The sequence below is a fragment of the Lampris incognitus genome, chromosome 1 (genome assembly GCF_029633865.1).
Source record: "Lampris incognitus isolate fLamInc1 chromosome 1, fLamInc1.hap2, whole genome shotgun sequence".
Classification (NCBI taxonomy): domain Eukaryota; kingdom Metazoa; phylum Chordata; class Actinopteri; order Lampriformes; family Lampridae; genus Lampris; species Lampris incognitus.
The window spans coordinates 153,626,831-153,648,459 of record NC_079211.1 but is presented as its reverse complement, the minus strand read 5'-3'; the positions used below and the strand labels follow the sequence as shown (position 1 = coordinate 153,648,459).

The window sequence follows — 21,629 nt, the reverse complement described above, 5'->3', positions numbered from 1 at the left end:
GGTATCAGTCACTGTAGCCATGATCTCTGATGAAATATAAACACACGGTATCAGTCACTGTAGTCATGATCTCTATTGAAATATAAACACACGGTATCAGTCACTGTAGTCATGATCTCTATTGAAATATAAACACACGGTATCAGTCACTGTAGCCATGATCTCTATTGAAATATAAACACACGGTATCAGTCACTGTAGCCATGATCTCTGATGAAATATAAACACACGGTATCAGTCACTGTAGCCATGATCTCTGATGAAATATAAACACACGGTATCAGTCACTGTAGCCATGATCTCTGATGAAATATAAACACACGGTATCAGTCACTGTAGCCATGATCTCTATTGAAATATAAACACACGGTATCAGTCACTGTAGTCATGATCTCTATTGAAATATAAACACACGGTATCAGTCACTGTAGCCATGATCTCTGATGAAATATAAACACACGGTATCAGTCACTGTAGCCATGATCTCTATTGAAATATAAACACACGGTATCAGTTACTGTAGCCATGATCTCTATTGAAATATAAACACACGGTATCAGTCACTGTAGCCATGATCTCTATTGAAATATAAACACACGGTATCAATGCTTATTGTTTTATTTAATTTCTGTTAAGACAACTGCAGAAAGTATCCATACGTGAACTTTATTTGGTTTCAGATGTTCCAGTAGATCTTCTGATCTCCAGTAGAGTAGCTGCTGTGCATGGCTGTCCCCACTTGGCAGATAGAAGTCCTCTCTGTAGAGACGAACACCTCATCGTGGTTCTTCTTCCAGACGCCACAGGAGCCGCGAAGTGGCCAGTCCACCACACGTCTGCTTCATTCCTCTTTGTTGACGATGTCCAAGAAACTTTGACTGCGTCACTCTGGATCTTCTTCATAATAGCAATAAACTGATTTGTTACTTGGCAAAAACCAGCATTTTATCTTTTGTCATCACGCCGCCACCAGCGTTGGTTCAGAAAAGAGACTGGAGAAAACCTGGGCTGGGCTGAGGAGCCGCAGGTCCTCCAGCTCAGACAGTAAAAGTAGGTGTCTTTTACAACTTTCCATACTCACACCAGTTGTCTGATGACCTCCACTTTAAAAAAAAGAAAGAAAGAAAAAAAGCCAGGATGTGGCGTTGTCGAGGAATATTAGGAAGCTGGAGCAACTTCTCTTCAGCCTCTGGAAAGTCCCATGAACATGAGCCGATCTCCAAACGCCGTAGCAAATTAAACGTCGGCGGTGACGATAACTTTGGGGCTATGGCATAATCTTGAGGGGCTGGGGGGGGGGGGGGTCTGGACAGGTTAAGGTCAACCAGAAGTCAACAATGAAGTGTGACCCAACACCAGCTGACGCAAGCCTTAATTCTCTCTCACTCCTTTTTTAGCCACCATGCCTGTCTGCGGTCTGCCATGTTTGCTCACCCTCTCTGGTTTGGTCCTGTGTGGGCGGTGGGGCAGGTGGGCCTCAGGAGGGGATCATGCCTTTGTTCCTCTTGCGGTCAGCCATGGTGCGTCGGTTGTGATTGGCTCCGCGGCTCTTGTTGGCTTCCTTCTTGCGTCGGTCCAGGAAGGTCTCCTGGGTCTGGCCCTGGCCTTTGGGTCGGCCCACCACGTTACCGGGAGGCTCCGGTCGGTACCTGGACGAGAACAGGGAGGACATGTGTCTGTGTATTGAGTCAGAAAGTCTATAATGTTTTGTATTTCCCCCCCCTTTTCTCTCCAGTCTGTCCAGACAATTACCCCACCCTTCTGAGCCATCCCAGTCGCTGCTCCACCCCCTCACACCCTCAAAGCCAGTCAATCACATGGGCAGCTGATGAGTGCACGACGCACAAAACAAGCTTGTACTGAAATGCATCTAAGTTGTTTTCCGACATCTATCTTAATTTATATATATATATATATATATATATATATATATATATGGTCTTTATTTAAGGGGGTCGGAAATTACCTTGTAATTTCCTAGTAATAAGGTGGTAGTTTTTACAGATAATTTTACAGCTAACCCTAACCCCCTAACCCTTAACCCCTAACCTAACCCCCTAACCCTTACCCCCTAACCCTAACCCAAATTACAAGGTAATTTCAACCTTATTTCTAAGAAATTACGTGATAATTACTACTACTACTAGGTAATTTCCGACCCCCTATAATACATTGTAACCATATATATATATATATATATAGGAGCAGAATATTAAGATTAATCTTAATATTCTGCTCCTCGTTTGTTGAGCACTTTTATCAACACTGTTGACGGTTTCTGGAAGAAACCACTATATAAGATGCCGAGGAAGCTGCAGGACATGCCATGTTTGTTTCCCACCGTCAGACCCTTACTGGACCTTCTGACAGGGTCATTAGTGACACATCACAACAGAACCGTAAAGTAAAGCAGGTCCCTGTGGATTAAGGCAAGTTAGATTTAATACCTTTTTTATGCCAATCAGAATGACATTTAAGACCAGTTTTACAAAAACCAAAACTGACGGAAGAAAACACTTAGGACCACATTCTTCAGATGTTCACTGTAACATAACATGCATCTTGTCTGGTCCAGGTAAACGGTTAGATGATCACTTCAAACGTTATGCAGCACATGGAAAACAACAGAAAAATCATGACTCATCAGTAAAAAGACACGGCTGGCTGAGAGCCAAACAGCTAGTTTTCTGCGTTCATCAAGTATATATAGTAAAGTGTGCTAATGAAGTGTCACATCACTGGACAACCTGCTGGCAAAAAACTGAGCATATGTCCCTCGCCATTTAACGTGGGTACTCTTTTTCACAGCTATGGCATGGATCTGCAGACTTTTTGTCAATTCTGCCTCCACCTGTTGTAATTATTTTTCGTGCCAGCCTGTCCCTCCGCTTGTGTGGCGAACTGATCGGCATCATCCTGCGGAATGTTCGCCACCTCAAAAAGATGATGGTTTTTTCTCCTTCCCATCGTGCCGAGTTTGAAACACTTACTGCAAAAAACACACTGTGCCTCGTATACATTGCCTGGTCCCGCTTTCAGCCATGCCGCGAAACCTTGGTTGGACAGCCTATTTTCACTGAATCTGCACTTCCCCACGTCATCCAAGGTACAGTGACAGCTAGCTAGCGACACTGGATCTGCTGCTCTCAGCATCCCGCCCACAACCAGAATATGAGGGCTGTTAGTTCCACTATCCTATCCTTTTCTGGGTTCCAGATGATCCTTAAAAAGCCTTAAAAGGCATCGAATTCATTAATATAAAATAAGGCCTTAATTGGTATTAACATGTCTTAAATCAAACTTTCAAAAGCCTTAGAAATGCATGGGAAGTAGGATTTTATGAAGGGGGGGGCTGCTGAGAAAGGTTTTCAGGCCCTCTCAGAGCCTAGACTGAGAAATTATATTAAAGAATAGGATGAGGGGTGGGGAAGAACTTTCTTTTTTATATACGTATAATTTACATCACATAGGACAAAAACCTCCTGTTCCACACTCGTCCAGTTGGTGGCGGTAATGCACCTCTAAGCTGGTTTGCCACCTGTCAATGCAAACTAAAGAAGAAGTTGCTCCACGCAGGGGATCCGGATCCGCTGCACAGAGCTGTCCCTGTACCCTGGACGACATGGGGGAGGGATGAGAGCACGGGAGGGACTGGACGACATGGGGGAGGGATGAGAGCACGAGGGACTGGACGACATGGGGGAGGGATGAGAGCACAAGAGGGACTGGACGACATGGGGGAGGGATGAGAGCACAAGAGGGACTGTGGTTCTGAAGCTGCTGGAAGAACGGAGAGACAAGAAGTTGGGAGGACAAGGCAGGCAGGAAGCATGACAAGTTCTGGTTCTGGGAGGATCAGTTTGACTCTAAGGCCTTTTGGCAGTGGTAATTAGCTGTACTGCTGGAGCAAACAGCAAGTCAGGAAGAAGTGACGTAACTGTAGATGCAGAAGGACATCTGTGGGTGTTGTGGGAGTCTCTCGGGATGCTGCAGAAGGACATATGTGGGTGTTGTGGGAGTCTCTCGGGACGCTGCAGAAAGACATTTGTGGGTGTTGTGGGAGTCTCTCGGGACGCTGTAGAAGGACATCTGTGGGTGTTTTGGGAGTCTCTCGGGACGCTGCAGAAAGACATTTGTGGGAGTCTCTCGGGACGCTGCAGAAGGACATCTGTGGGTGTTGTGGGAGTCTCTCGGGAAGCTGCAGAAAGACATCTGTGGGTGTTGTGGGAGTCTCTCGGGACGCTGCAGAAAGACATTTGTGGGTGTTGTGGGAGTCTCTCGGGACGCTGTAGAAGGACATCTGTGGGTGTTGTGGGAGTCTCTCGGGACGCTGTAGAAGGACATCTGTGGGTGTTGTGGGAGTCTCTCGGGAAGCTGCAGAAAGACATCTGTGGGTGTTGTGGGAGTCTCTCGGGACGCTGTAGAAGGACATCTGTGGGTGTTGTGGGAGTCTCTCGGGAAGCTGCAGAAGGACATCTGTGGGTGTTGTGGGAGTCTCTCGGGAAGCTGCAGAAAGACATCTGTGGGTGTTGTGGGAGTCTCTCGGGAAGCTGCAGAAAGACATTTGTGGGTGTTGTGGGAGTCTCTCGGGAAGCTGCAGAAAGACATCTGTGGGTGTTGTGGGAGTCTCTCGGGAAGCTGCAGAAAGACATCTGTGGGTGTTGTGGGAGTCTCTCGGGACGCTGCAGAAAGACATTTGTGGGTGTTGTGGGAGTCTCTCGGGACGCTGTAGAAGGACATCTGTGGGTGTTGTGGGAGTCTCTCGAGAAGCTGCAGAAGAACATCTGTGGGTGTTGTGGGAGTCTCTCGGGACGCTGTAGAAGGACATCTGTGGGTGTTGTGGGAGTCTCTCGGGAAGCTGCAGAAAGACATCTGTGGGTGTTGTGGGGAGTCTCTCGGGACGCTGCAGAAGGACATCTGTGGGTGTTGTGGGAGTCTCTCGGGACGCTGCAGAAGGACATCTGTGAGTGTTGTGGGAGTCTCTCGGGACGCTGTAGGACATCTGTGGGTGTTGTGGGAGTCTCTCGGGAAGCTGCAGAAAGACATCTGTGGGTGTTGTGGGAGTCTCTCGGGAAGCTGCAGAAAGACATCTGTGGGTGTTGTGGGAGTCTCTCGGGAAGCTGCAGAAGGACATCTGTGGGTGTTGTGGGAGTCTCTCGGGAAGCTGCAGAAGGACATCTGTGGGTGTTGTGGGAGTCTCTCGGGAAGCTGCAGAAGGACATCTGTGGGTGTTGTGGGAGTCTCTCGGGACGCTGCAGAAGGACATCTGTGGGTGTTGTGGGAGTCTCTCGGGACGCTGTAGAAGGACATCTGTGGGTGTTGTGGGAGTCTCTCGGGACGCTGTAGAAGGACATCTGTGGGTGCTGTGGGAGTCTCTCGGGACGCTGTAGAAGGACATCTGTGGGTGTTGTGGGAGTCTCTCGGGAAGCTGCAGAAAGACATCTGTGGGTGTTGTGGGAGTCTCTCGGGAAGCTGCAGAAGGACATCTGTGGGTGTTGTGGGAGTCTCTCGGGAAGCTGCAGAAGGACATCTGTGGGTGTTGTGGGAGTCTCTCGGGAAGCTGCAGAAGGACATCTGTGGGTGTTGTGGGAGTCTCTCGGGAAGCTGTAGAAAGACATCTGTGGGTGTTGTGGGAGTCTCTCGGGACGCTGTAGAAGGACATCTGTGGGTGTTGTGGGAGTCTCTCGGGACGCTGTAGAAGGACATCTGTGGGTGTTGTGGGAGTCTCTCGGGACGCTGCAGAAGGACATCTGTGGGTGTTGTGGGAGTCTCTCGGGACCCTGTAGAAGGACATCTGTGGGTGTTGTGGGAGTCTCTCGGGAAGCTGCAGCTGCTGAGAGGCTTCTAGTCCCTCACCAACTGAGAAGTTACAGCAGATCGGGAAATGGCTGGGGAGGACCTTTTTTTTTTGGATTTCCCCCCCTTTTTCTCCCCAAACGTATCTGGCCAATAACCCCACTCTTACCCCACTCTTCCAAGCCGTCCCAGACGCTGCTGCACCCCCTCTGCTGATCCGGGGAGGGCTGCAGACTACGACGTCTCCTCCCATACATGTGGAGTTGCCAGCCGCTTCTTTTCACCTAACAGTGAGGAGTTTCACCAGGGGGACGTAGCACATGGGAGGATCACGCTATTCTCCCCTGTTCCCCCTCCCCCCTGAACAGGTGCCCTGACCGACCAGAGGAGGTGCTAGTGCAGCAACCAGGACACACCCACATCTGGCTTCTCACCCGCAGACATGGCCAATTGTGTCTGTAGGGATGCCCGACCAAGCCGGAGGTAACACGGGGATTCGAACCGGCGATCCCCAAGTTGGGAGGCAACAGAATAGACCGCTATGCTACCCAGACACCCCCTCAAACCATTCCTGAACAATTTGTGTACTGCGGCTGGGCGCATTATCCTGCTGAAAGAGGCCACTGCCATCAGGGAACGCTGTTGCCATGAAGAGGTGTACTTGGTCTGCAACGATGTTGAGTAGGTGGTGCGTTTCAAAGTAACACCCACATGAATGCCAGGAACCAAGCAGAACATTCCCCAGAGCATCACACTTCCTCTGCTGGCTTGCTTTCTCCCCACAGTGCCTCCTGGTGCCATCTCTTCCCCCCAGGTGAATAACGCACACACACCCAGCCACCCACATGATGTAAAAGAAAATGTGATTCATCAGACCCGGCCACCTTCTTCCACTGATCATACTCCAGGTCTGACACTCACGTGTCCATTGCAGGCCCTTTTGGCGGTGGACAGGGGCCATCATGGGCTCTCTGTGAAGCACTGTGTGTTGGGACACCTGTCTATCATAGCCAGCATGAACTTCAGCAATCTGAGCTACAGTAGCTCTCCTGTTAAGTCGGACCAGACCAGCTAGCCTTCACTCCCCATGCACAGCAATGATCCTTGGGGGCCCATCACCCTGTCGCCGGTTCACTAGTTGTCCTTCCTTGGACCACTTTTGGTGGGTACTGACCACTGCATACCGGGAACACCCCACAAGACCTGCCACCTTGGAGATGCTCTGACCCAGTCGTCTAGCATCACAACGTGGCCCTTGTCAAAGTAGCTCAGATCCTTACGCTGGCCCAGTTTCCTGCTTCCAACACATCAACTTCAAGAAGTGAACCCACTGTGCCTTTTCACTGATGACTCATGATGTTTATGTTGTGTTATGTTATTGATTTCCATGTGTTCCACTCTGGAAAGTGTTGCGCTTTTTTTTCAATACCTGAAGTAGATCATCCGACCTTCTCACTGTACCAAAAAAAAATGCACCTTTTATGTTACAATACACATTTGGGCAAAATTGTCCCTACGTGTTTTTCTTTTTTAATAAATTTTGGTTATTTGGTCTTAAATTTCATTTTGAGTGGCCTGAAAAAAAGTATTAAACCCAACTTGCCTTAAGCTGTAGGGACCTGCTTCAGTTTACGTACAGTTCTGCTGTGATGTGGTGCAAATGAGCCTCTCAGAAGGTCTCATAAGGGTCTGACAGTGGGACATAAAGAGGCCATGTCCTGCAGCTTCCTCAGCATCATGTTACTGGGGTTGGACAGTGACGTGGCATAAAACGGCTGATGTGTAAACTGGTATGGGAGTAGGGCGTCGAGGAAGGCTATGTATTACTACCTAGAAACTCCACGGGACTTCAGAGAACATCCAGCCTACGAGGGCCGTGTGACGCAGCGACCTGATGTGACTGGTTTCAGATCAGAGTATAGTCTGGTATAATAGTGTCCAAGTATAGTGGACTTGGGTCTAATTATGACATAGGGCATCATATGGGGTTTCTAAATACAGCATCATGTAGGTGTACGGTGTCTAACTAGGGTATAAGTGTGTTTGCTTCACCGTTTGATAAAGAACATCTTATTCCTCGTTTTTGTCTAATATGATACCAAGTACGGTTCGTTACATCTTATTAGTGCACCGTAAATTAAAGTGCAGCCATCTCCTTCATTCCAACGCAGACCAAAGGGTCTTCCTGCAACCAAAAAGACAAAACACTGAACTGCACCCTGCTGTCACTCCCAGACTGAGTGACAGGTCTCTTAATATGAAAGAGTACCAGTAACCAACCAGAAACACACAACACTGAACTGGACCCTGCTGTCACTCCCAGACTGAGTGACAGGTCTCTTAATATGAAAGAGTAGCAGCAAATAACCAAATCTGAGCTTCCAATGTTTCCAGATGCTGCTAAAAGTTTGTTCACACCGATAATGGCTGTAAAGACTGGAGTAAAACAAGCCCATATCAACGGAAACGGGAAACGCAATTTCCTTTCTTTTGTGTACGTAGTACATAATATGAAATGACAAACACACTTTTCCTGATCCGGATATTTTCAATTACAACCAGTTGAGAAAGGCACAAATGCTAATGTTGCACCAGGAACTCAAAACTCTTCAATGATGTATGTAAATATACCTGTTTTAGTTGGTCAAAAAACCACGGACTGTACCTTTAACTCTGCCTGGTCCCGTCAGATAAACAGCAAGAATCGTAAAATACATATAAAATATAATAAATAAAATAAAATAAAATATATTATAGTAAAATAAAATAAAACAGGGGAAGTTTGAGCGGGAGTGAGTAAAGAGAGAGAGACAGTGTGAGAGATGGTGTGTGTGTCATAGTGTGTAGCGTACCCCCTCCTCTGCTGCATGGCGGCTCTTCTGGCCTCGGCCCTCTCCCTGAGCAGGGCCGGGTTCTGCACAAACTGGTCCCTGTTCACCGTGTTGCTCTGGAACAGAAACGGGTTCAGAGGCAGCAACAAAGGAAAAGAGGATAAACTGAGAACGCAAAGAGACCCATGACAGAGAGACCACAGGTCTATGACTGGTACCTCCTCACTCTCTTCATCCTCCTCTTCCTCCTCCTCATCCCTGTACCGCACATCTAGAGTTTGTTTGCTTCCTGCTCGCAGTACCTGTGGGATGGTGAAGGGCCTGTTGGGGGTGTGGGTGTGTGTTTGGATGGGGTGGGGTGGGGAGGTTCGAATACACATCAGACACAAACCATGAGCTATGTTTCTACAGCACCATCATTAACTTCATCCAACATCTTCTTTATAATGTAGAAGGCTGTCTTAAGCTCAGCCTCATCTAAATATTACTGCACACAACCAGACAGCCACACACAGGCACAGGTCAGAGTGATCAACACACTACACCCACTGGGTCAAGACGCTGTAGTCAGCAAAACCCATGGGGGTTGTTTTACCAAGAACACACATCCGGACCACAGCAGGGACTCAGACGTGATTACCAGTGTCCGAGTTGTGGTACCTACTGTCAGGCTAGTTACGTCTTTGATCATACGTCTTTTGACCAATACGTCCAGTAGGACAAACATTCTGGTGTACAGACAAAAACGTGTCTACATCACATGTACTGACTTGACTGGCTGCTGTCTGGTGATAGTCACTCTTCCTGTGCCAGATGTGCCCTGCTCCAGTGTCTCCACATCTTAACTGGCAGATTACCAACAAGTCACATTCCTTATCTTGAGTCCCTCAATATGATAAATGGCATCTGGGATGATCCATCAATGATAAATGATGGCTAATTCTGTCACGGCATGCCGCGGGCCAACATTTGGCTTACCGGCGGTTCAGCAGACTGTCTTCGTCCAGGTCATTGGCTCCCACTTGGTTGATGTCATAGGTGTCGTCATACTCGTCCTCGTAATCGTCCGGGCCGTAGCCGTCTGCCGAGCTGCCGGGTTCGACAACGACCTCGTCCACCACCGTCTCATACGCCTGGTACCGGGCCCTCTGCTCCGCGATGTGCTGCTTGTCATTCAGCATCTGCCGGGCGCTCTCGCCTTTCCTGCGGAGGTCACAGAGTGGTGCTTGTAATGCTTTGACTGTAATGCTTGCCATTTCTGTTTACCGGCTACTACCCGTTCTTACCAAACTCCAGTTCATCCTAAAAAGGAGCTGTGCCTCTCCTCAGCAACACGCCACTCCCAACCCCAGCTCCCTATTCACTCTCATACATTCTAACACACTTGCAAGCTGTCCATCACACAGCCTCCGTTATTTCTGTCATCTCATGACGCCATAACACCTTAGTCCCACTATCCACCACCAACCCTGCAGCGGACTGCAAGGAAACCCCGTTTTGTTCAACCTAGGTGTTATTGTCATAGTATTTTCATGAATCCTATCATTTATCAAAACATTTTATGTGCCTGCATCTTTGTGGAGACAAGTTCAGACACACTGCATCACAGCGGCATCAGTAAGGCAAATTATACTTGTTCAGTTTACTTCAAACAAGTCCAGTTTATCGAACCTCTTATTTGTAAGAAAAACTATGTTTGAATTTTAAATGTATTAGCCCAAATGAAAAGTGAATTATTTAATGAAATTAAGGAATTACAACTTGTTAAAGGAGCTACTACTACTTTCGGCTGCTCCCGTTAGGGGTCGCCACAGCGGATCATCCCTTTCCATTTCTTCCTGTCTTCTGCGTCTTCCTCTGTCACACCAGCCACCTGCATGTCCTCCCTCACCACATCCATAAACCTCCTCTTTGGCCTTCCTCTTCTCCTCTTCCCTGGCAGCTCCATATTCAGCATCCTTCTCCCAATATACTCGGCATCTCTCCTCCACACATGTCCAAGCCATCTCAATCTTGCCTCTCTTGCTTTGTCCCCAAACCGTCCAACCTGAGCGGTCCCTCTAATATACTCGTTCCTAATCCTGTCCTTCTTCGTTACTCCCAGTGAAAATCTTAGCATCTTCAACTCTGCCACCTCCAGCTCCGCCTCCTGTCTTTTCGTTAGTGCCACTGTCTCCAAACCATATAACATAGCTGGTCTCACAACCATCTTGTAAACTTTCCCTTTAACTCTTGCTGATACCCTTCTGTCGCAAATCACTCCTGACACACTTCTCCACCCACTCCACCCTGCCTGCACTCTCTTTTTCACCTCTCTACTGCACTCCCCGTTACTTTGGACAGTTGACCCCAAGTATTTAAACTCAAATGCCTTCGTCACCTCCACTCCTTGCATCCTGACCATTCCACTGTCCTCTCTCTCATTCACGCATAGGTATTCCGTCTTGCTCCTACTGACTTTCATTCCTCTTCTCTCCAGTGCATACCTCCACCTCTCCAGGCTCTCCTCCACCTGCACCCTACTCTCACTACAGATCACAATGTCATCCGCGAACATCATCGTCCATGGAGACTCCTGCCTGATCTTGTCCGTCAACCTGTCCATCACCATTGCAAACAAGAAAGGGCTAAGAGCCGATCCTTGATGTAATCCCACCTCCACCTTGAACCCATCTGTCATTCCAACCGCACACCTCACCATTGTCACACTTCCCTCATACGTATCCTGCACCACTCTTACATATACTTCTCTGCAACTCCTGGCTTCCTCATACAATACCACACCTCCTCTCTCAGCACTCTGTCATAAGCTTTCTCTAAATCTACAAAGACACAATGTAACTCTTTCTGGCCTTCTCTATACTTCTCAATCAACATTCTCAAAGCAAACATCACATCTGTGGTGCTCTTTAATGGCATGAAACCATACTGCTGCTAGCTGATCGTCACCTCTCCTCTTAACCTAGCTTCTATTACTCTTTCCCAAATCTTCATGCTGTGGCTGATCAACTTTATACCTCTGTAGTTGTTACAGTTCTGCACATCGCCCTTGTTCTTGAAAATCGGTACCAGTATGCTTCTTCTCCACTCCTCAGCCATCCTCTCACTTTCCAGGATTGTGTTAAACAATCTAGTTAAAAACTCCGCTGCCATCTCTCCTAAACATCTCCATGCCTCCACAGGTATGTCATCAGGACCAACTGCCTTTCCACTCTTCATCCTCTTCATAGCTGCCCTCACTTCCTCCTTGCTAATCCGCTGAACTTCCTGATTCACTATCCCTACATCATCCAACCTTCTCTCTCTCTCATTTTCTTCATTCATCAGCCCCTCAAAGTATTCCTTCCACCTTCTTAGCACACTCTCCTCACTTGTCAGCACATTTCCATCTCTATCCTTGATCGCCCTAACTTGCTGCACATCCTTCCCAGCTTGGTCCCTCTGTCTAGCCAATCGGTACAAGTTCTTTTCTCCTTCCTTAGTGTCTAATCTGTCATACAACTCACCATACGCCTTTTCCTTTGCCTTTGCCACCTCTCTCTTTGCTTTACGCTGCATCTCCTTGTACTCCTGTCTACTTTCTTCATCTCTCTGACTATCCCACTTCTTCTTTGCCAACCTTTTCCTCTGTATAATTTGCTGTACTTCCTCATTCCACCACCAAGTCTCCTTGTCTTCCTTCCTCTGTCCTGATGACACACCAAGTACCTTCCTAGCTGTCTCCCTAACTATTTCTGCAGTGGTTTTCCAGCCATCTGGCAACTCTTCACTACCACCCAGTGCCTGTCTCAACTCCTGCCTGTTAACCCAGCCACTGAGGATGCACAAGCCAGTGCATCCTTAGTGCCGGTCCCAAGCCCGGACAAATGGGGAGGGTTGCGTCAGGAAGGGCATCCGGCGTAAAATCTTTGCCAAATCAAATATGCGGTTAAAGGAGCTACCATGCCATATTCCTGTTACACCATTTGTATTTTCCACATGAGACTCACCAATGTAGCCTCAACCAAGCACGCTTACATGCAGAGTAGGTTAAGTACGGTCGCTTGTTTCGCAAGTAGTAGTTCCGCTATTTGATTCAATAATTTTACTTTTAATTTGGGCTGATAAATTTAAAACTTCCGTTTTCACTTGTAAGGAAGACTTTAGATAAACTGGACTTGTTTGAGGTCAACTGAACCTGTATGTTAGTTTGCCCTACTGACACCACTGTGAAGCAGAGCATCTGTCTGGACTCGCCAAAACCCTCCACAATGAGGCCGGTACATAAAATACTACAACAATCAGTAGGAATTGTGAAAAATACTACAGAAATAAGACACAGGTCGGAAAAAAAACAACATTTCTTTAAAACCACGGGTGATGCCGCTTTTTGATGTAGCGCCCCCCCCAGCTGTGAGACAATCTGCCTGCGGCACTACAACATGATCCCAACCTGTAAAGTATGAGGACACTTCCTGTTCCAGTGAGCCTTTGACGTCACTGGCTCATGACACGGCTGCTGACTTGACTCGTTTTATCTGCTGCTGTTTGTCTGATGTCTCAGAGCTTTCCAAGGTGTTACAGGCTGCTTTCACACCATTTTCTTCCCAAGTGCCTGCATTTTTTTTCCTGTCTCTTCTGTTTTGTAACTTGCAGTGTTTGGGAAATATGGGAATTTTAGAAAAGTGCACTACAAATAGAAATGGATGATTGTTATCGTGTATTCAGGCTAACGTACAACTTCCATTTAGCAGTGCCAAATGGCTTTTTGGTGAAAAGTGGAACCATGAAAGAGTCTGTCAGAGCAAAACTCCCAGTTTTGACAACAGAAGGAAATTATAACTGAGTTGAAGCACATAGAGGTGACTGGAAATGCAGACTGTTTTTGAAACAGTAGTTCTACCCTTAGTGTTTTTATATCAACACAGAGTGGAGTGAAAGACTGCAGACGAGAGACAGGAAATGGCGCCCACTTGGAATTCTATCCCCGGTAAGTGGAGGTGTACACGATATGTACCTCAAGATGGGAAGGACGTAAACATCCAGTAACATCTCTAATGTTACTGGATGTTTACTCTCTCTTGGGTCTCAGTGCCCTCGTCCACTCACCTACTGCCCTCCCAGATACAGGACACATCCACCTGATCTCTGTGGAAGACATCAAACTCACCTCCTGCCCTTCCAGATACGGGACACGTCCACCTGATCTCTGTGGAAGACATCGAACTCGTCATCGTCAAACACATTGGACCTGCTGTTCAGGACGGCTGGGGGCTCTTCCTTCACCTGCCTGTGGAAAAAGGGGGTGTAGGTGTGGATGGGGGATCAAATACAGCTGAGGTAAAACACTGTCCATCTTTGATTTTCACAACCACTGTGTTATCGTCCAGCTCACCGACATGCAGACTGATCATTTTACCCTAAACCGATACAAAGGCACTATTGCTCTGACTTCTGCAAACAGAACCAGAATCAACTTTATTGGCCAAGTGTGCCTATGCACCCGAGGAATTTGACTGCGGTACACAGCAGCTTCTAGCACTTGCAGACACCACTTACACACACAAAAAAGAAAACAAAAACAGAAGAAATAAATAGAACAACAACAGGACATTGGATGGAAGCATGTATGCACAACTGGTATGCAGCTACGCTACACAGTTTTGTTATGGTTGAGTAATCAACAAACTATGCCCATATTACTACTTTGTAACACCGTTTTAGAAAAATGCTACAGACAGGGGTGCTTGAAAGTTTGTGAGCCCTTTAGAATTTTCTATATTTCTGCATAAATATGACCTAAAACATCATCAGATTTTCACACAAGTCCTAAAAGTAGATAAAGAGAACCCAATAAAACAAATGAGACACAAATATTATACTTGGTCATTTCTTTATTGAGGAAAATGATCCAGTATTACATATCTGTGAGTGGCAAAAGTATGTGAACCTCTAGGATTAGCAATCAAGTGTGAGTGGGCGCCCTGTTTTATTTAAAGAACAGGGATCTATTAAAGTCTGGTCTTCACAACACACGTTTGTGGAAGTGTATCATGGCAAGAACAAAGGAGATTTCTGAGGACCTCAGAAAAAGCGTTGTTGATGCTCATAATGAACAGTCCAAGAGTTTGGACTCCACCAACCCACAGTCAGACAGATTGTGTACATAGGCGTGTAATGGGCCTTTTTGAGGATGGAGTTGATGTTGGTCTCCCACTTCAGGTCTTTGGAAATGGTAGTTCCCAGAAACTTGAAGGTCTCCACAGTTGACACAGGGCTGTTGCATATTGTGAGGGGGAGCAGTGCTGATGGGTGTCTCCTAAAGTCCACTGTCATCTCCACAGTCTTCAGCATGTTCATCTCAAAGTTATTCTGACTACACCGGCGCACCAGCCACTCGACCTCCCGCCGATAAGCAGACTCGTTGCCATCCTGGATGAGTCCGAGGACCGTAGTGTCACCTGCAAACTTTAGTAGTTTAACAGCTGGGTCCTTGGAGGTGCAGTCATTGGTGTAGAGGGAGAAGAGCAGTGAGGAGAGGACACATCCCTGAGGGGCACCAGTGCTGACTGTCCGTATACCAGAAGGGAATTTCCCCAGCCTCACCTGCCGTTTCCTGCCTGTCAGGAAGCTGGTGATCCACTGACAGATGACGGGGTATACAGTAAGCTGGGAGAGTTTGGAGGAAAGGATTTCTAGAATGATAGTGTTTAACCCCAAGCTGAAGTCCACAAACAGGATCCTTGAATATGTCGCTGGGCAGTCAAGGTATTGCAGAATGTAGTGCAGTCCCATGTTGACTGCATCATCCATTGACCTGTTTGCCTGGTAGGCAAACTGCGGGGGGTCCAGTAGGTGTCCTGTGAGGTGCTTTAGGTGGGCCAACACCAGTCATTCGAAAGTCTTCATGACCACAGACGACAGGCCTGTGGTCATTCAGCCCTGTGGTAGAGTATTTCTTTGGGACCAGGATGATGGTGGAGCATTTGAAGCAGGAGGGGACTTCACACAGCCCAAGAGATCTGTTGTGGAGCTGCATGAAGACTGGAGCCAGTTGATCAGCACAGACTTTAAGACAGGACGAAGGGACACCGCCTGGGCCCAGTGCTTTCCTGGTCTTCTGTTTTTGAAAAAGCTGGCTCATATCCTCTACATCTATCTTGAGTGCAGCCTGAGTATCGGCGGGGGGGGGGGGGGGGATAGGTAGGAGGGTTGCCAGAGGCGTGATGGGGGCTGTTGTCATTGGCTTGGAGAGGGTGAGGGGTGTGAATTTGGCTCTCAAACCTGCAACAGAAGACATTCAGGTCGTCAGCCAGTTCTTTGTTTGCCTCAACATGAGGGGATGGTCTTGTGTAGTTTGTGAAGTCTTGCAGTCCCCTCCACACTGACACAGGGTCAGTGGCTGAAAACCTGTTTTTTGGCTTTCAGTGTAGCTTTTTTTAGCCACTCTGATCTCCTTTGTCAGTGAATTTCTGGCTTGCTTGTACAGGGCTCTATCCCTACTACTACTGTAGGCATCCTGCTTGGCCTTCCAAAGGTGTCTTAGTTTGGCTGTGAACCATGGCTTGTTATTGTTGTATATGCAGAAAGTCTTGGTAGGCACACACGTTCTCAAAAGCTGATCTAAGATGTCGGTGTCAGTTCGTCCAGGTTGCCAGTTGCAGCTTCAAATACACCAATTGGTGCAGTCAAAACAGCCTTGGAGTTCTTACTTTGCTTCGCTGGTCCATTTCTTCACTATTTTAACCATGGGCTTTGCAGATTTTAGTTTTTGCCTGTAGGTTGGAATAAGATGAATCAAGCAGTAATCAAAATGCCCCAAAGTTGCCCGAGAAACTGAGCAATATGCATCTTTAAGAACTGTGTTGCAGTGCTCCAGTGTGTTATTTTCCCTGGTGAGACAATTAATATGCTGTCTGTATTTTGGTAGCACGTGGTTTAATTTTGCTCTGTTAAAGTTTTGTTCCAAGTCGGTAATGTGGTCAGCCAGGGTTTGCAGTGCGCCATTCACGCTGGACTGGGGTGGGATGTAAACACGGACCAGGATGAAGGATGAAAACTCCTGCTGTGAGTAAAATGGCTTGCAGTTTATGAACAATGACTCCAAGTTTGGGCTGCAGTATTTACTTAACACTGTGACATCTGTGCACCAATCTTCATTTATGTAGAAGCAAATTCCTCTGCCCTTCGCTCTTCCCGATAGAACCATAACATGATCTGTTTGGTGTAGGCGGATGCCCAGCAGATGTAATCCGCTGTCGGGTTGGATTCGCTGAGCCAGGTTTCAGTGAAACAAAGGGCAGCAAAACGAGCAAAGTCCTTGTTCCTCCCTTTGAGGAGAAGCAGCTTGTCCATTTTGTTGGGCATGGAGCGGAGACTCGCCAGATGAATTACTGGGGGTGCAGATCAAAATCCTCACTGTCAGAGCCTCACCAGCGCACCGGCCTGCTTCCCCTGTCTGCGTGCCTCCATGTCTCGCAGAGAGCCACTGTTCCTCTAAGAAAGATCGCCAAAAAACTTTCAAGGTTTGTGAAAACTGGTGAAAAAGTATCTGGAGTTAACTGCCTAATGTTAAGCAGTTCTTCTCTAGTGAAATTAATCGGGTTTGAATAACCGGACACACAGAGAATAAACAAAAACAAAAAAAGTACTAGAGAGCTGTACCGAGGCTGCCATCTCCGGCGCCACCTTGATGTTGTGTAAATGCTTTTCTTTGATGATCTTTAATGAGGTATGGTCAAAGGCTCAGTATAGTTAAGAGGATTAAGACAACTAGGTTTTTGTTCAATCTTTCTATGTTTTGGTGCATGTATATGGCTTAATCAGGTTTAATCGGCTAACTTTCCGCTTTTTGAAACTAAATGTTAAGAGGATCCCCGTACACATCATTTTTACAATCAAATCCATGAAAATGGTGAAAAGCTAAATACAACAGTGCAAGAAAAAGATGATTAAATACAAAGATACTAGTGAAATGACTCATGTATACCCATGTATACAGAAAACATTATTTCAAGCCATTTTTTGATTTTTTTTTCTTTACCAGAACTCATGGTATTGATGTACGTGTAAACATAATGTTTGTCATCACAGTTGGGTGACACTGTATAAAGTACTGTCATTACAAAGACTGCCTTGAAATTTAAAATCTATAAAAAATGAATAAATCCTATAATAAAACTTATAAAAAAGGACAAATAAATAAAAAAGGTCATGTCAGAATCAGTGTCTTGTGGTTGGGACACCCTGCTGAGAGGGATAGGGTTAAGGCATCACCTGGGCATGGTGCGGTCCAGTTTGTCTAAGCCGGGCGTCAGCTGGTTCTCCAAAATGTTGTTGATGACTAGTTCAGAGTTGTAGTCATACTCTTGAAGGCAGGCCATCAGGAAGCCCTCGCCCAGGTCAGGCAGCAGATCCTTGATACATGACAGCAAAGACTCCAATTCTCCAGCACTCACCGAGCACACCGCGCCCTGGATCATACAGACACACCAGTTACCAACAACAGCAAAGTCCACTGTCCAGTAGTCGTTTGAGGTGGTTGTGATGAAGGCGACTACCTCAAGTAATGACACAAATCACAGATATGGGACAGTTCAGTAAACAACTGCAATGATCAAACTCTCCATCGCTGTGCCAGGAGGACTAACATTGCTCCCTTTTCCAGGCACGTCCAGCATGGCATCTGTTCCTTGGGGCATCTCTCCTCTTTCCCTGGCCATCCTGGGGTTAAGGTCAGCTGAGGTAGAGGCACCAGGGCTGGTGTACGCCGCTGCCTGGGCAGCTGGCAGAGCCGAGGCCGATTTGGAGTGAGTCTGGATTTGGGGTTTTCCTCGGCCCACGTTGTCCCAGGCACTCTGCACGCCCTGCAGCAGGTAGGATGTCCTGGTCTCATCACTAGCAAAGAGAAGGAGGTTAAAAAATAATCACTTTTTAATGTTGTTTATTATGTTCTCATTATCCTTCAATTTCTTTTTAAGTTATTTATGGTATTCTCTCAAAATTCTTGTTAGTAATCATGTTATCTTCTTCTGTATCTATTTTTAATGTCTTTTTATGCCCTGATGTAAAGCACTTTGTGTAGGAAATGTGCTCGTTTCCTTCCACGCTCGGTGCAAACGCTTTTGCTCTCGCTCTGCGCGTTGCTCTCTGATTTTCCAAGTTTTCCTACATCTTTGTTACTTTTTGCCATTTCTGCATGAGCAGTACTCAACCCTAACAACGAGAGTATTTATAAACACGACCACGGTTTTCACAGAGTTTTCAGATTTCATCTCTTTGGTGAAAAGAGACTGTCTGTCCATGGCTCTGAGGCTGAAACGAGTCCCACTGCCCTTGGGAACTAGACTGGCTTTTCTTTGTGCAGATAGTTTTCTCTTCTGCTCATGGAATGTGAAGTATTAATGTGGATAAATCAATGTTTGAGGCACTGGAATATATTAACTTCAAAAGATGTCTGACGGAAAGACGTTTTAAGGTAGTGACATTCACTTAGGGGTCACGACCCATTGACAAATGAAATAATGAATAATGTCAACTGAATGTCAGGGAACAACTTGACAGAAACAAGTTGAAGAAAGTTGTGGCTACAACAGGAGACCTGAAATAATGGCAAACAGTGATCCTGTTTAGTGTATATTGTGACAGTACAATAGGAGAAACCTGAAAGAAAGGAATCTCTACACTCCACACAAGAGGACAAAAAAATCTATTGACACTGTTTGCTGCTTCCCAAGCTGATGCCCTGGAACCGGCTGTGTAACAGGGACCACGGACTTGAAGCGCTTTGCAGAGCGGCTTTCAGACATAATGAGCCCCATGCTGATGACTATGCAGACACTATTCCCTGGTCTGGCCCAAATCCACTTGAGACCAACACCCCACGGATCTGGGTATGTGCTACTGGATAAACTGGGGAGCCAGACCAAAGACCTGTTCTACCCCAGCAGTGTCAAACCCCGAGCTCTGGACAGACGTTGTGCGGGGTAAAAGAAAGTTCAGACACAACAAGCACAGTTCCACTGTCTCACCAGAGGTTCGGCTGGAGAACAGGTATATTGTTTGGGTTTTGAGCTGCCTGTCTGTGAGCACAATGGTAATTCCACAGCTAGCAGTAGCACCACTAGCTCAGAAGTTAAAGCCGAGACCCGTGCAGCCACGGTCTGTGATACAGCTAAGCCTGCAAGAAGCATCTCTCGGCAGCACATGGAGGTAAACAACAGATTAGTAGCCGCTAAAGCTAATGTCACATGATCAAAAAAGACAGCATCACAGCATAACATGCACCGGACATTGGAAAAATACGTTAACCAAGCCAGACAAGACATCATATCAGAGACTCTGCTGGAAGGTGACCATATAATAAGATGGTAAAAGCAAAGTTATGAAAACTGTCTGTCTACCCAATGCTATGTTTAGCAAAATGGTCCAAAGACTGCCACAAGTGTTATTCTGCCATCCAGGCATGGACACACTTACTGTGCATGTTGGAACAAATGTCACTCTTCCTGAAATGATGCATGGCTCAGAGCTGTTACAAGGGACTTCATACACCTAATGGATATTCTACAAGTCCCAGCTCAGATATTTGCGTTAGGTCCAATCCAACTTTAGGGAAAGGAATTGAACGTTTCAGCTGCTTGCTGGCATTACATACCTGGCTTTCCTCCGCATGCACCGCTCAAAAACTGAGTTCACTGACATCTTCAACCTGTTCTGGGGGCAACGAAACTGTTTCAGAATGGACAGGGTTAATTTAAAGAGAGTGGGGGTCCACATGCTTACTGCCAACTTAACCTATGGCCTCCAGCACCCCACCCCTGGTATTTGAAATGGGTCAGGAAAATCTGGGAAAAGTAGAGCAATCTTTTCCACTCAGGACAACGCCATATATCATTACCAGCCACCCCTACCCCTCCTCGCCTCTCAGAGATATCTCACAAAAGCTAAGGATGCAGACAAAAGGGACTGACAAGATGTTACTATGTGTCACCAAAAGTTCCCGCTCATCCAAACAAAGCAAGGGCAATCTTCCTGCAGTCAGCATTACAGGGCATGCTGACTACTAGGACCGACCGGGTCATGCTCATGCTCATGTCTCACTCTGCTTCCTGGGTACGGACCCACTGCTAATGATACAGCCCACCCCAGACCGTGAGGAGCGGCTCCGAGGTTTGCAATTCCTTTTTGACCAGCTTCAGGAAGAACAATGTGTACTCAAAGCACACAGGTACTTTATCTTATCTGACTCTAGTTGTAGGCCAGCAGCCACAGAACTGTCGCAAAAAACTGGGCAGATAATACTCTTAGCAAACTAAAATTAGCATTACTAAACATCAGGTCTTTGTCAGAAAAAACATTTTCAATCAATGATTTTATCATCAAACATAATCTCAATTTCATGTTTTTAACTGAAACTTGGTTAGAACAAGACAACAGCACAACTGTTCTTATCGAGTCAACACTTCCCAACTTCAGTTTTATGAGCGAAACCAGAATGCATAAGAAAGGAGGTGGAGTTGCCATTTTGTTTCACTGCAATGCAAAAAGTAATATGGAATTTATGGAAATTTTCCTTCTTTTGAATATGTGGCTCTTCAGTTTAATTTCTCTTCTCAAGTGATATTTCTAAAAATCTAACTAAATACAATGCAAACTTTTTTGGTGACTTAATTGAACTACTGTCGATAATCTGTATTGACTTTGTGTAGTTATTGTTGGTGATTTAAATATCCAAGTTGCCAACCCCCAGGTCAGAGGGACTGAAGAACTGAGTTTGTATTTTTGATAACTATGGACTGACTCAGCACATGACAGAGCCCACACAAAACAAGGGGCACACCCTGGACTTAATTATCTCCAAGGGTGTGAACATTTCTAAGGTTGTGGTGACTGATGTGGCTCTCACCGATCATTCTTGTGTTTTCTTTGAGAGTACTATCTCTGTGCATGCAAATGTTCAAACAGAGGTAATCGCAAAATGGCACATTACTGAAAGCACCAGTGAAATATCTATTCAGCCTT

The 21,629-nt window shown here is 46.5% G+C and overlaps 2 protein-coding genes across 2 annotated transcripts in view; one reads left to right on the top strand and one right to left on the bottom strand.

Moving 5' to 3' along the window:
• The window catches only part of rnf215 (ring finger protein 215), a 34,350-nt gene extending 33,539 nt beyond the window's left edge, over positions 1 to 811 (top strand). The window contains exon 9 of the mRNA XM_056275558.1: positions 681 to 811. Coding sequence (XP_056131533.1) covers positions 681 to 692 — 12 coding nt within the window. The 3' untranslated portion in view covers positions 693 to 811. The remainder of the gene's footprint in view (positions 1 to 680) is intronic.
• A 658-nt stretch (positions 812 to 1,469) lies between these two features.
• ascc2 (activating signal cointegrator 1 complex subunit 2) overlaps positions 1,470 to 21,629 on the bottom strand; it is a 46,964-nt gene continuing 26,804 nt past the window's right edge. The window contains exons 13-19 of the mRNA XM_056275554.1: positions 18,257 to 18,503; positions 17,883 to 18,079; positions 13,777 to 13,896; positions 9,606 to 9,830; positions 8,846 to 8,948; positions 8,649 to 8,743; positions 1,470 to 1,649 (exon numbers count right to left, since the gene is read on the bottom strand). Of these exons, the coding sequence (XP_056131529.1) occupies positions 1,478 to 1,649; positions 8,649 to 8,743; positions 8,846 to 8,948; positions 9,606 to 9,830; positions 13,777 to 13,896; positions 17,883 to 18,079; positions 18,257 to 18,503 (1,159 nt within the window). The 3' untranslated portion in view covers positions 1,470 to 1,477. The remainder of the gene's footprint in view (positions 1,650 to 8,648; positions 8,744 to 8,845; positions 8,949 to 9,605; positions 9,831 to 13,776; positions 13,897 to 17,882; positions 18,080 to 18,256; positions 18,504 to 21,629) is intronic.